This window comes from Myripristis murdjan, chromosome 6, assembly GCF_902150065.1.
Source record: "Myripristis murdjan chromosome 6, fMyrMur1.1, whole genome shotgun sequence".
Lineage (NCBI taxonomy): Eukaryota > Metazoa > Chordata > Actinopteri > Holocentriformes > Holocentridae > Myripristis > Myripristis murdjan.
Genome location: NC_043985.1, coordinates 17,213,900 through 17,229,592, shown reverse-complemented (window position 1 = coordinate 17,229,592; position 15,693 = coordinate 17,213,900). Strand labels below are relative to the sequence as shown.

At 41.3% G+C, this 15,693-nt stretch overlaps 1 protein-coding gene across 1 annotated transcript; it reads right to left on the bottom strand.

Moving 5' to 3' along the window:
• On the bottom strand, positions 1-15,361 carry LOC115360653 (disintegrin and metalloproteinase domain-containing protein 10-like). The gene is made up of 16 exons (XM_030053705.1): positions 15,219-15,361; positions 12,766-12,916; positions 11,195-11,313; positions 10,825-10,983; positions 10,156-10,256; positions 8,960-9,118; positions 8,092-8,184; positions 7,809-7,992; positions 6,758-6,921; positions 6,462-6,645; positions 5,458-5,608; positions 5,103-5,286; positions 4,900-5,008; positions 4,051-4,271; positions 3,822-3,948; positions 1-3,142 (listed from the first exon to the last, which is right to left on the bottom strand). The coding sequence occupies exons 1-16, from the start codon at positions 15,283-15,285 to the stop codon at positions 2,865-2,867; spliced, it is 2,451 nt and encodes an 816-aa protein (XP_029909565.1). The 5' UTR covers positions 15,286-15,361; the 3' UTR covers positions 1-2,864.
• Between the last annotated feature and the right edge of the window lie 332 nt (positions 15,362-15,693).

Genomic DNA, 15,693 nt, shown 5'->3' with positions numbered 1-15,693 from the left:
GACAGTAAACAGGGGTCTAGTTTATTTTGAACGAGTCTTTTAATTAATGCATTTCAAGTACTCCAAAAATTACATCTCTTTGCACAATACAATTTGAAATTTTTTTTAGTAAAAATGTTCAAAGTGAACAAAAATTTCCAATACTGTATAAAACACAGTGAACATTAAAATCAGACAGTAGTATTACTTTTTAATCTTGTGTTCTTTCGGCCTACATCACCTACAACATTTCAACTCAATTTGGACATTTCAGTGCACGTTTATCTAAAAACTTTACCAAGACTACGAAATTAAAATGAAAGTAAATTTACAGGCATTATTCTTCTGCTCGTCTACCCAAACCATGCCACAGGATAACAAAGACAAAAATGAGAATGTAACATTAACTCCATCACACTGAATTGTTTTTACCATTGATGATGGTGGAGGAAAGTATCATAAGCAAACCCCATTTCAACTAGCACATATAAGAACATAAATAACTTAGAAGAGAGGAAGGTTTGTCACATATGAACATCTTTGAACAATTTACTCTGGAATTAGAATACAAAAAAAGAACAGATGTATCAAAATGTAATTTTTCATTTTCAAATGAAATGCAAATTTTTCCAAGAACTGTACAAGTTTACATGTAAATATTCTAGGCTAACAGGCATGATCCAGCCCAGAGGATGAAATTTAAAAACAGCTCCACTTTGTACAGACGTTCTCCATGAGGAGTATAGCAACCGTTCACCTGCCGACTTCATCTGCCATGTGAAATAAATCGTTAACTGTGAGACACACACTAGTTTCAAGTCCCCTCCAGAGCCCATGTGCATGATGATCGCCGGGTAGAGTTAGCACTGTAAGAAAGGTGTGAAATTAATATTTCATGCTTTTATTAAAAATATCCTGTGCTTTATTGTTATCTGCCAAACTTTTGCCCACCGAGGCGTGCTGGTGGGTGAAATGTTTGCTCGGCTCAAACAAAAACCACAGGGTTTTCTATAACATATCACACAACGATTCCCATATTCTTTCAGTTAGTGTTGATACCACAAACAGGATCCATTTTCTAAATTACCCTTCATGCTACAACGTAGAGAAGGGAAGAAGAAAACACCTGAGCTCAAACAATCTCACACCAAAGATATCTCCAATCCTGAGACTTCACCCATTTTAAAGTGGCTTCTTATGGGCTGTTCCTATGTCTTATAAAGTTCGAAGCAGTTAACAACAATCAGCTTTACAAGTTTAAAGTTTTATGGCACACTAATGTAAACTACACCCTCACGTGAGCTCTTAAGGGGATCCAGGCCATGAAGAAACAGGCACCTGCAGACATCATGCCGACCAGGAGATAAGTGCACGAGGATTTTCAAAACAAACGGCCACTTAATCTCCTGCGATACGAGCTGTGAACACATTACAGTGTATGTTAGTGAATAGTGCGACATCACTGCCTTGCGCTACTCCTCCAATCCTTCCAAATTTGTTTTAAGACTTCACATTAACAGCTGTCAAAGCAAAAAAAGTGATCAGTTGTGACATACAAATATTACAGACCTTTTGTCAATTAATAGTCACACTTAATAAATGTGTCTGCATGCCCACATTGAAAAGTTCTTAGATTTGTTATCTGAAGAATAATAGAATGATTTTAAAATCTTACTTTTTTTTGTTTTTTGTTTTTTTTTTGTACATCCACACCTGGGAGTCATTTTCAAATTTATTTCCACACCCATGTAAACTAGCTGTGTAACATTACACACTCGCACTTCTAAACTAAGCCACGGCAGCCTTCACTTCCCCTTGTCTTCATATCTGAACAGGTAGAGTCATCAGCTTCAGTTAGTGGTTATTCATTCTTCATTAGCAAAAACAATAAAGACAATTAAAAGGTGTATCAAACTAGGTGAGCTTCCCTTTCTGTTCCAATGACTCTATACAATTTGTAGCTTGTTACATGACGTGATAGGAACAAGATGTTAGCAAGACAATTAAAAAAAAAAAAAAAAAAAGAAAGATGGAAAGAGGAACCTTGAACAAAGAAGGCCAAAATGTGGGATATGGTGGCCTTGTTGTTCAAATTCCAAATCTAGCAAACTAACATAATCGTAAGAGGTCCACCTGACTGGACGACTGTAAAGAGAACCTGAACGACATCAAATCCTCAACAGCAGCGTCCAAGGATCTCATCACAACAGATACCTTCATTTATGTGTTAAGAGTCCTGAGAGCACTAACCAAAAATATAAGGAAAAAAAAAGTAAAGAATTATACATTTACAGTAGAAGAAATAGTTTGTTTTCACTTATGATACACTTAATCTGTACAGTCACATGCAGAAGACTGTCTGCACGAGAGACCAAAGCCTGTGTCTTTTGCCATTTGAAATGTGTATATCACAAAAGTGCCGCAAATCCCCACTGAGTGTCTCTCATTCCTGGCTAGGTTGGCGAAAGAAAAAGCACAGAACAATTCACCAGCAGCCATGGGTGTGTCACTCAAGAAGACGTTGCAATTGAACGAAAAAACACATCACACAATGTACTAAAGCTACACATGATTCCTTAACTCCTTGGCACTCCTTACAAAAAGAAAAGAAAAAAAAAAAGGTGGAAAAAATATGCCAGACCGCACTGCATTGGAAATGGCTGATGGTTGAGTCCACTCCACAAAGAGCCGATAGAGTTGCTAGATCGAGTGTTTTTCTCTTTTTCACACGTCTGTTTTGTCTGTCTGTGGATGGAGAATATGATGATGACTGACAACCAGGTTTAGGCTTTTCTTTGGATGGAGTGATGCTTTTTTGTTCCCACTGTAGGCACAAGGAGGAGCCAAGGCATTGGGGGGGTGGGGGTGGGGGCGGGCCCAGGGTCTCAGCGTCTCATCTGGCCCATCTGATAGTTCTCTCTGGGCTGACGGTGGTGCCGCTGGGGCTGCGCCTGCCGCTGGGGCTGCCTCTGGGGTTGCCGCTGGCCGCCGTGGCCACCGTGGCCCCCATGACCTCCATGACCTCCGTGACCTCCGTGACCTCCGTGACCCCCGTGGCCGCCATGTCCGCCGTGGCCGCCGTGCTGGTGGGAGTGGGGGTGTTGGGACTGGTGCTGCACCTGGGAGTTAGCGTGCTGCTGAGCTCGCCGCCTCTTCAGAGTGCCTGTCGGGAGAGAGGCCGTTAGACACGGGCATGACTGTAAATTTTCAGATACATACAGACTGAATTCAACGCTGGGCGCTTAATCCCCAAACTGCTATTGACAAACAGTCTCACAAATATTTTAAAACCACAGAGGTCAATCTTAAGCTTCAATAATCAAAATTACAGAGGGCTGATTTAAGTGAGGACCATTTGGACTCAGCACACAAAAATGCATGGTGTTGATAGCTGAGTCTCTAACCCTAAGCCTTTACAATTAGACAGCACGGTGCTACTGTAAAAAGAAAGAAAAAAAAAAAAAAAACTAACCATGGCTTTTTTCCCACAGGAACTTCAGACAACTTAGTACAGGGACCTTCTTGAATTTCTCTTTACAGGTAAGTACAGCATGAAGGCATCAGTAATGTAATGTTTACTCTGATTAAATACTTTAAGATTATTTAATGACTTTTAGGCCCTAATATTTACAGAATTGAATTTAAGACATTTTGAGGCATTTTAAGGACTTTAAAACATCAAGTTTCTACTGATTGTTGACAATTGTTAAGGAACTTAATCCCATTCTACTGTTGCACTTATTGTAACCTCAACTGTGTCTGTTATTCAAACACCTTAATTGTCAATAGCTGTTCCCCGACCCCGGGTATACCATGTTTTCTATGATAAGAATCAGACTCACCTGGCAGTGGTTTAGGAGGGGGCAGCTTGGGGTTACTGCTGGGAGTGTGCACGCTGCAGATCTTAATGAAGCCGGCCATGAGCATGATGAGGGCGATACCCATCAACAGCACTGCCCACCAGTGGGCCTAGAGAAGGCAAACAAAAAACACCATCGATATGGAAACACCTCGTAATAAAAAACTCAAGTCGAGGTCAGAGTCAGATTTTAGACAGTGGTCGATACGTACCACAATCCACTCTGCTATGTTCTCATAGAGCTCAGGGTTGAAGATGGCCTTCTTTAGCCTGGCTAGGGGCCCATCTGCGTCTACCAGACGGCACTTCATGAACACGTCACAGTAGCCCTTGAAGTCGTTGCAAGGCGAGCCGGCTGGCAGAGTGGTTACCTTCTTGTTGAAGAACCGAGCCAGGCGCTCCGATCCTGTGCTGCTGCACGTGTTGGGATTCACTGTAAGAGATGAGTCACAGTCTTTTAATCAACATTAAAATTATAAAACACCAAGCAGTTTTTTAAAATTTAGACATGACGTCAATGTAATATCTGACAGGGGAGGTGGAAGTCACAGTATGGCTTGGGGTGATATCCATCCATGTGTGATATGAAGAACAATTCTTCAGTGACGTGTAGTAAAGAGCCTGTTTATTTTGATGGCATTATTGTTGGAAATTTCAATTTAATATTTGCATCAGTGGATGCAATTCTTAAACATCTGGTAATAATAGAATACCTACATTATTTTTGCAGTGTTTGCACAAAGTAATTCTGATTTAATAATTTTTTGTTTCAGATATTGCTTTATTTAACTTCTTTGATTAACTTAACTTCTTTGATTAAAAATAGTTTGTGAAATTGTTGGCACTGCAGCGAGTAGCGAGGTACCTATATAACAGCTGAACAAATGCACAGTCACACTAACAGCCTGCATAGGCGATGTGCAGTTCATATACATACACCATGTCATTTAGATTTTGGAAAACTGCAGAATAAAACCCAATATCAAGTATTGAGATATTTCAGTGTGTCAATATTGTGATACTAAATTTCTGATATTGCCCAAGTCTAGCAGATGACTCACTCTTCTCCATGCAGCACACATGGCAGAGCTCGGTCTCATCCTTGCCGTCCTGGCTGGCACAGGTGCAAACCTCGAGCCCGTACTTCTCACAGATGGAGCCGGAGCAGCCCTGCGGGGCGACAGGAACATGAGGTCAGCCCAGATCAAACACTGATCAGTGTGGCTATAAAGCTGCTATACCAAAGAGTTCCCGATCCGCTCACCCCGTTGAGGCAGACTTGGGTCTCTCCGTGGCAGGCAGTGAAGTTGGCCTTGGGCTCAGAGGTGGGACACTGGGCAGTGCCTCCATTACACATGCCCTGGTGAGCGCACTCTGACTCCTCTCTGCACTTTTCATTACGACCCTTGTAAGTGCACTCAGCAGTACAACAAGGGCCCTGGCTGGGACTACACAAACAGAGAGGGTGCAATCAGGAGTCATCATCAATATAAGAGCAGAGATTCTGTATGAAACAGGAATACAGTCTGGAAAAATACAACAAGAAAGGATTTACATTTGGGATGGAGGGGACTTGTGTCTTAAAAAAAATACACTCAAGTTTAATCCAGTCAGTTTACCTGCAGACTTTGTTGGGCTTTAATTTGCACTTCCTGTTATCAGGCTGGTTGGCATCATAACAGCATTGGTCCCTGCACTGATCGCTGTAGCCGCAGTCACACTCCTCTCCTGGCTCCACCAAGCCATTACCACAGATGGGCTGGCCAGACTCTGTTTGGGAAAGCAAACACAGAACAGAAACATCTTGCATGAAGAGCTAAAAAAAAAGTAACACAAATTTGACATTACTGTGAAAACGGTTAGGTCTCAACACAAAACTAAACCCAACCGATTCTACTCGACACAGAATGTGACACCAACGGGCTGGGTGATAAACTGAATAATTTCCTTATGTTTGAGATAAGTTGTTGGCGATACAAAATTTGGTAATATCGTGAACATTGTGGTGATTTGGCCCGGGCCAGTTACCATAATCACTCAGGCACACATTGTTTTGTGGGTATGAGACAGCGCAAGCAAAATAGCAAGTGCAGGCAAGAATGAGTGACTGGGAAAGAAAGGAATGTAAAGATTTTGTACCTTCAGTCCACTCATTTAGTGAAAAACAGACCTCTTCAGAAAACTGACCTTATTTGTTTCTGTGTATCTTTAAAAAGGGAATTTAATCTAAATTCTTAATCTGGCTGGAAAAAAAAAAATCACACTATAAAGTATTTCAGAGAGTTCATAACTAGATTTATGGATTGTATTTCGCTAAAAGGCTGAAAAATAACTGCGAGATTGTCATTTATCCATGTCGCCCATCCCTAGCAAACAAAAGGGGTTCAGTGAGGGGGCTGGTCGGAAAAAAGATCACAAATATCAGCTGTGGGTGACAAGCTGCTGCCAGGATCAACTCAGTTCATAGCTACAGGTCAAGCACAGTCTGACTGAAGACATGGCTTGAATTTTCAAGCTTGTCAAAGTCACAAACCAACCTCATTATGGACACTAAGATAAAAGGTTTACTGTGGACAAGCAGGATAAAGGTCAGGGCTGCCAGCTTCCACAAAAAAACACCTACCGACAAAACAGTTGCCTCTCTTTTTCTCCAGCACCTGGCTGATGTTGCGCACACTACAGATGGAGAACTTGTTGTTGTTGAGCTTGTCTCCTGACGTCGCTCTGGCATACATGATGTAATTGCCCTTCTCCTTCTTGTCTTGGCTCTTGGATTCCCCTGGGGTACACTCAGATCCAGAGTCGTGCTGAGAGAGAGAAAAATAAATCACAGATTAAATGATACTGAAGGGGCAAAATCTATCAATTCGGTGAGGCTGCTCTCGCCGTGCATAAATATGGAATATCTAACTAACTCACCGGGGATCCAAAGTTGTGGCCTACTTCATGTGCAAAAGTGATGTGGGAGACTTTTGGAGGAACGTGGGAGGCGTAGTTCTGTACAGTGATTATACCAGTATTCAGAGACTTCTTCTTTCCATCTGAGTACAACTTGCTTTTCTCACAGATTCCTCCAGAGCTCCCTGTGAGGATAAAGTTCAAGTTAGACTGGGTCGTCTTCCAATATAAAATTCTGCTACATTTGAAAAGAACTTAGTTTTTCAAGTGGGAAAAATAAGGTCAATGTCATGAGTATTTCTCAGTTAATGTCCAAATATCATAATGTCTTTCTTCAAAACGTATCAGGCTGTATTTGTCAACATGTTACCTGGGTATAAAAGTAACTCCCGTGGAATAATGCTCCACATTTCTTTGGAAACATAATCTAACAATTCCACGGCAGGGAGGTTTCAATAAAACAAACTATCCAAACAAAATATGATTGGGACCATAATTAAAATCTCTGGGACTCAATTATGACAAACCATATCTGCATATGTTCCAAGATGATATACAAAGCCTTAAAATGTTCTTATAACATTCAGAATTAATAACCAAGTGCTTGTTATGTTGGTCATACTCGAGACAATGTCCAAATTTATGTCCTTTGCTTTTTGAAACTGGAAACAGCAACGCCCAGATAAAAGTCACCATTATCTAAATATCATGGACACTTTCCTAGAATGCAAATTACACTGACCATCTGGTCAAAACTATTTTTAATATCCAAACTTTATACCTTGGGAAAAAGTATTTTCACACAGTCTTGAGATATGAGAAAAAGCACAGTAATCTCATTTTCAGTGGCTACACAGCTACAGGCATCTGCACCTCAAAATATTAAAAACCTTATGGTGCTGTACTTTGAGCCCAGCCCAAAAAAATGCGGTATATGCTGTTTATGGTTCAGAAAACATTTTTTAATCTTTATGCATATCACATTTTGCTTTATAAGTGAGGCTCATTGTTTGCAGCTGCGGCTCAGCGGTGTCACATCAACAGCTAAAACACAGCAGCTGTCTTCCAGTACCTGCAGGGGCTCCCACCCAGGCCAAACCCAGCACCCCGTCATCAAAATCTCTGTCGGTGAAGACATAGGCCAGGCAGTAGTCATCATGGTTCTGCTCCGAGTTAAGCTCCAAGAACTTCTCCACCCCGATGTTGGCGAAGCGGAACGGGTTGGAGCGATCCCTCTCATCGCTGGTCGTGTTGATCTGCAGAGGGGATGGCGACGTGTTCAGAGAGAAGACACTGACAAAATCCAACTGTTAACCCTTAACTTGACACATAAAAGTCCCTGTCAAAAGACTCACCCTGATCCTTTTCACCATGAAACTGATGTTGCGAATGCCCATGAAGTCTGTACCCTGATAGATGGCATCAATAGCTTTGACATGACTGGAGATCTGAAACAGAGAGATAAGGCACAACGCTATTCACAGAGTGAAAAGAAGAAAAACCTCCACTGAGCATATCTACATGTAGCTTTTAGGATGTGTTGGATAAAACCATAGCACCCCACTTTATGAATCACTACTATGTGCAACCATCACTATATGAGACTGCTAAATATGAATGTGTAGTAATGCATATTAGGGCTGGTTAAGAATATTGTACTTCTGATTAAATGCGTTATTCATTTGACCTGTTCAGATATCGATTCTTACAACCTTGAGGTTGACCCTTTATTCCTCGAGACCTTTTTGATACTAAGTGGCAGTTTGTTAATCTGTGTGTCATATCAACATTAACAATACGTTTAATGACACCACATGAAAATGAAAATGTAAATTTATTCTATCTGTACAGGCAACATGCATAGCAACAAAAGATGCTGAGGGTTCACCAGAAAGGAGAATTAGTGGAGTGCTTGGAGGGGAAGTGGTGCTGAGGGTGCCAGCTTCCTTTCCGTTTCCCTTCCAGCATGTCTGATGGACTCTGTCTTGTCCGGCTCACACTTCAAAGTTTTCCATGTGAATCAGAATCAGCCCTAACAAATACAGTCAGTCTTCCCCCTGTTGTCCATCTCTCTCTGCCCTGACTGAGATGCTGATGTTGCTGCATCAACGTGTGCCCTCATGATCGTATGACCCTGCATCAAACTACGTCAACGTATTTCTCATCCTAACAGTACCACAGGGTGCGTACATGTCTATGAAGTGACCTTGCTGAGTGCGTTACCTGTGCAATCACAGCCTCTCTGGTCTTGTAGTACTTGTAGAAGAGGTGATCAGTCTGAATGAACAGCTGGCAGGTGTTTTTCTCCACCTGGGTCATCCTCTTCTTCCTCAGCAGCACAGGATCATTAGCGTCTGCCTCGGCCTCCTCAGTGTGGAGCTCCTGGTGGGTGAAGCAAAGGACACGTAGACACTTAATTAATACATATGTGGCATACTTAGGTATACAGTGGCCACAGAAATAATGTTCAGGATTTTTATGCAGATGCAATGCTTTCATGAACTGTAACTGCTGCTAAGAAAATGCATACATTACATACATGGGCATGATGGGAAAAACTGAATACCCAAACCAAACTCACACTAAATATGGCTGTAATGAGCAGCTATAAAGGCGTTATGTTGCGTCTTGTTGGAATGCACTGCAAAAGGCTCTTAGCGAGCTTTAAGAAACTGTCAGATCTATGGAACAGGACTCCAAGGGGAACCTTTCAATCTTTTTAATAAGATGCTTGTTAACATGTAATATTCGACTTCTGTCACTTTTCCTCGTCTCCTCGCTGTTCTGTCTCCCTGTTATTTGCGCCTCTCCTCTCTGCTCCTCCACCTTCTGTCTTTCGTTTTTTTCCCCTTCTGTCTTCTTAATGGTTTTACTTTATGTGATTTATGTTGCATTGGGGCGTAAATCTTTGGACATTTTTTTTTTTCCCCGGAGTATGTAAATCACAATTTCAGTCAACGATTTAATTCAGTACTTTTAGCCCAAATTTCAGATCAGTTAATAAACATATCCAGTAAAGAAGACTATTCTCTTTCTTCTGAAATGTAAAAAAAAAAAAAAAGATTATTATAGGATTACTTACAAATAAGAACATCCTGACCAGAAAGTTATCATGGAATTGTTTACTCTTAAAAGATCATAAATGATTTGATCCAAAGCATTTCATATCAATTCAGGCCTATGAAGCCAGAATGATTCAGTCTTGTAGCAGATTGATGCATTGGAATTGGCAGAATTTAAAAGTGATGCTGTATAATGTATGATAATGTATGATAACGTATATATTGTTACACCCTGATATTATATACGTCTCCTGCTACAGCCTTCCCTTATTTTATTATTTTTTTTTTTCTTAAATTTCAGTGGGACCTCACTAGATCAAATCAAAAGAAAGCCTGTGTTGTCTGGTGTGAATTCACCTTGGTTGGCTCCTCAATGGCAGAGGACTGGTACTTCTTCATCCGTTCAAACACTGAGTGGTCAGCACAGCCTCCCTCTGGCCCATACTTGTGCGGGTAGTCTGAGAGAGAGAGAGAGGAAGACAGAGGCAGACACAACACCCTTTGGATTACAAGAGACAATGTTAGCTACTTAACCCCCTGAGTCACTCTATTTCTGTCACCATTCATGATCAGCTCAATAGATGTACTTACACGCCACATGAACCGCGCTTTGCTGTGCGAGTTGCTACTTTCCTGACGCCCTCATTAGCCATTCCTCTCACATTCCTGTTTAATTTGCCCCTCAGCCACATACTATATGTACACAGATGACTTGAAATTAGGGGATGCCAGTGTAGTGAAGTGTGCTCAGTGCTCGCTATCAGCACCAACAGTGTAAAGACTGCTTAATTGAGCCATGTAGCCTGAGAGAAAGATCCTGTTACTCAGCTAATGAGCACCCCGGGTATCTCTGTTCCCTGGGGGGGGGGAATCACACCAGTCTGCCTCCATCAGCTCAGCTGGCCTACGCTTGCACTCTCTCAACCACACATTTACATACGCATGCATCCAGTCAAACATACTGCAGGATTAAAAGAAAAAGCCCTGTAGAAGCGTTTGTGTTGCTGGGGTTTCTGAAGGACTCACTGATATCATCTTCATGGTAGATGACAGAGTGGAACGGCACATCTTTGTCTTTCAGGTATCTCTCCGCAGGCTCCACGTAGTAGGTGCCGTGGTAGGTCTGGATGAAGCCCTCAAACTTGCCATCCACTACAGAGCCGTGGGTGACCGTGCCTTTCTCACCTGGGGAGCCACAGTGCAGAGTTCAAATGGAGTTAAAGCTCAGATCAGATATTCATGCTTCAGAAACAACATGGTCTCTGACGCAAGATAAAGTACATTCTTTAAAAATGTCTTGCATGGTATCTTACTTTTTTACACAGTGTCTCATACTAAATTTAAACAAACAAAAAAAGCAAAGCAAAATACACCATTAATAATGACAAAGTCTCACCATAGACTTCTCCTGTGTAGATATGGGAGGTATCATAAGGAATCTCTTCTCCCGAAACGTCCACCTTCAAATCTTGGGCGAATAAAGTGGTCTCTCTCTTCATCCGTAAATTAAAATGCCTGAAGTAAGAGATAAAGGTGTCGGAATAATCAAAAGTAAAAAGACATCCGACATAAACAAGAATAAAGTTTCTCCGTATCAGATTCTGCAGCAAGTAAATAAAAGACTTTCACTGGGGGGAATACAACTCAGTATAACAGTCTTATGTGTAGACAATGCACAAAGTTTGTTTTCACAACTCCCCAAGCTCTTCTGACCCTTTATTCATGTCACACTGTGAATGTGCAGACAGGTTTGGACGTGAATCTGAATTTGGCATCACAGGGAGGCAGACTATACCCACCCAGACTTTGGGGAAAAGGAAAATGCAAATGAAACCGAAAAAAGGAGGGTGAAAGCAAGGGCAATGGCTCAGCAGAAAAGAAAACATCTCAACTGTTTTCTGTTACAGTAGAGGAGAAGGCTGCAGCCTTTATCTTGTAAGAGTAAGCGACGGAAAAATGAGGACATCTTGAAACAATAGCGACTTCCTGTTGATCAAAATATGGCAAGGAAACAAAGCGGTTGCACTAAACACTGTGCCTCATGTAGCACCTACACAGATTTAATTTTAAAGAGTGGGAAAGCGCAAACTGAGGTATTCATTTTCTATTTGATCACTGGCGCTTAAACTTTCTGTGTTCTCAAGGTCAGTGCAAAGCAACATGCTTATCCGCAACAAAAGGAAACTGTTCGCCCATTTTAAAACTGCTACCTAAAAGGTTAAATATGACAATGATGTACAGCTAATATGGAATTGTATGAGCAAAAAAAAATTATGCTGTGCATACTGTATTTCACAAACCACAATTGTTTTCTTTTATGCCTGTTTCTTAAGAAAAAAGGGAAGCATAATACAAAATTAATTAAAGATCACGATCATGCTCAAGACTACACTGAAGCGCTCTATTCATTACTCTAGCAGTGAGGCAAAGGTGAGCGGTGTGATGCAAAGAAAATGTCGAGGTGACAATGCAACTCCCGCCATGTTATGAAAGGAATGAAAGACGAGGGAGTTCTCCTTTTCAAAGAGACATCTTCCTTCCATGTGTTTGTTTGTGCAGCTCTTATCCTTTCCCTCCCCTGTTAAGCAGCATCTGAGTTCAGGAACAGCAGGCTCTGCTACAGGCAGTAAAAGCCCCCAGCCTCTGCCAAGATCCCAGCCAGATGGTCTCGACTGGTTCGATCAGCCCATGGAGAACGTACACTTTCTATCAACCCACCGCCACAGCTCTTTAATAGGGTCCAGATCAAGCCCCAAGACTAGGACTATGATCTCACATGTAAACATCTTTAAGTCATTCTGCAAATCTCTTTGAGGCTAGTGTCTTCTAATCACTGATAACAATACAGATGCGTAGCATGTGATTTGCAAAGAAACAGATAGCTTGGTTAATAAATAGATTAAAAGATGAATAGATAAATAAGTTTGCTTCCCTTTCAGGCTAACAAAATCAGTAATTCTCACAAACCTTCCATGGGCATGGAAATCTAAATGAAGGAACTTGTCTTCATGGGAGAGTGCCCTCTTGGCTCTCTGGTGTTTGCTGTGCACTAACTCTGTGTCGTAGGACAGACCCTCATAGTGACGGATATACTTGCTCAGTGGATTCCCGTAGTGACCTGTGTGAGGAAGACAGAGAAGCTGAGAATATTGTAACCAAACCATGAGCAATACAAAGAAGTGAAAATACAGGCAGTGCAATGCTAAGGGTGCAGGCTTTTTTTTTTTTTTTTATTCGTTGGTTGTTTGTTGGAAGGTTTGGCTACTTAAGGAACAGAGCTGGGAAAAATATGTGTGCATATATAAACTTGAGTATGCACTACTTTGAAACCTCCATGAAAATCAACTTACAGATAAAGTTCCTGTAACAGACATCATATTATTATGACAAAATACTAAAATCCAAGTCCACAAGTTCCTGAAAAATTCTCCATCACAGACTCCTTAATCGCCGATTTACTGAAATGCATCTCACTTTTTGAGAAATATTTTTAGCATTTTTAACTAAATCTAAACAGAAATTTGTTTCAGCACCACAGTGTGTCAACACTGCAACTGCAATTTAGACTTTCAGACTGCTGCGTAATTGTGTTATTTTGGCATGTAATTACCCAAACCAGATCAAAATGTTTCACATATGATGATTCAGGTGGATGATCAGACAGGCAGATAACAGGCAGAATGAACATGACAAATACCGACAGCAAGTCACTGTGAATTGTTCTTTAAAATTAAGCAAATTCTACAGTATGTAAGTCAAATGGATGCCAGTTTTGAGGCTCTGCTCAACAACAGCCTCCAGCGTCATAATATAATTATTTTGCCACGAGAAGAGTGGGTGGTGGGCTCTGGAGGAAAAGATTCTTGAACACAATATCCACCTTATATCCGCCCATTTCACCACCAACCACTCCACACTCAAAAGTCCAACAAACTACACAGCAATGAAAAAAAAACAACCAAAACAATGAGCAACATTCAGAGGGGCTTAAATGGCTTGAGACTTAGTGCTCTGAAATAGAGCACTGAGCATTTAGGCCTACTTGTGAGATCAAGGTTTTGTTGCATGTCAAATAAACCAAATGGAAATATATGCAGGAAAAAAACATGTACTTAGTACCAGTTTTGACTTATCATTATGCCTAACTAGCCTGCCATAATTACAGGATTCAGTGTAGCTATGGGGAAAGACGGGAAAGTAGACCAGGGCAATTCTCAGTTCATGCGCATTATGAAATATTAAAGTATGAACATTGAATTTTTCATTGAGGTGACGGTGAGAAGTGAAGGCCATTACTATATTACTGAAGTATCTTAATTTCTCAAGCACAAGTAGGACAAATAGGAATGACAACATTATCCAAAGATAAGATCCAAAGATCTCCTTGGTTTTGGTGGTCAGTTCACTGGCACTTGGAAAGGAGACTACAGCCCATTTTTTCAGAAACAACAAACATTAAACAACCTCAGTGACAAACAACCTTAAGTGTTTACAAAGACATTAGGTGATCAAGCACTACTAAGGTTATATAAGCCTTCTAAAACGGTATTTACGGCACACAGACAGTTGTCCTGCTTGTTTCCTCTAACAGTCTGACGAGGTAATTCTACCTAGGTCAGGTAAAAATTCGTGTTACCAAGAATAAATATGGAAACCACAACTGGCTGTGACTTAATATAAGTAAAAGGACACTGTATGCGATTTAATTTCATTGGTAGGTTTAAAAGCACGTTACAGGTGTATGTCACAGATACAACACACGGTAAATCAATGACATTCTGCAGTAGTAGTTTACATTTATTCATTATGGAGGCACGCTAGTTATTAGGCAAGTATTTCATCTACAAGCCCTGTTTGAACGTTAATTTCCAGAATTACATCAGATGGGAAGCCAATGTCGGCAAGTGACAAAAATCACGAGAAAAATGCGCAAGCAAACCTGACATTTCACATACAAAGTCGACACAGCCGGCATGGGTGATGAAACTTAACAATTTGGGCGAAAAAATGGTAGCGTTAGCGGCTAACATTAGCACAGGGCTAACGTTTCGTTAACCTAGTCGGCAATGCATCTCCATCTTCTCATAACAATGGCTACGGCGCTATTTGCACCATAACAAAACTGACACAACCCTGACATTAAAAACGATGACAGCACCCGGCAGCGACGACGCAACATCAGTCTACTTCAACCAATTGACGAATACAAGGCAACTTTTACGCTGGTGTGTCATTTGTTAGCAAGAAGTAACCCAGCAAAAAGGGTGCAGTCCTCTACATAACAAGCAGGCCCTGCTCCGTTATGTTAGCTCCCCGGCTAGCTGGCTAGCCTGTTAGCTCGAGGTATCTTTCTGCTCCTCTCACTTGCTTCATGTATCTAACAGTACTTACAACGCATTGACTCAAATCGCTTCACTCACCTTGGGTGTAATTTAGTAAGTATACGAAGAGGAACACTTTAAAGAGAACCATATCTGACAAATCCATTGTTACAGCATTGATACCGTTATCACTTTATTGTCCTACTTAGATAGGCGCAGACGCCCTGTGTTTATTGCAGCTTCCTCTCATCGCCTCCCCTCACTTCGACGCCGTGACGTCAGACGCAGAGCACATCTCGGCATCCCCTCCCCCAAGCGCATCCAGGCCTGCATACATTACGCCCAGGCAATCACAGCACATCTCAGGCACAGGAGGAACCTTCCCCATTACAAGCACATCAGAGGATAGGAAAATAATGTCAAAATTGTCCTTTAATATTTCAGAGTCTTCCCCTTGACATCACATCAGGAACAGTATCTGCCATTTCGTTTTGATCAATACATTTATGTTAAACTTTAATGACAAGCCCAGAAAAGATGCTCAGAGTAAGAATGTATTTATTGTTTTCTTCTG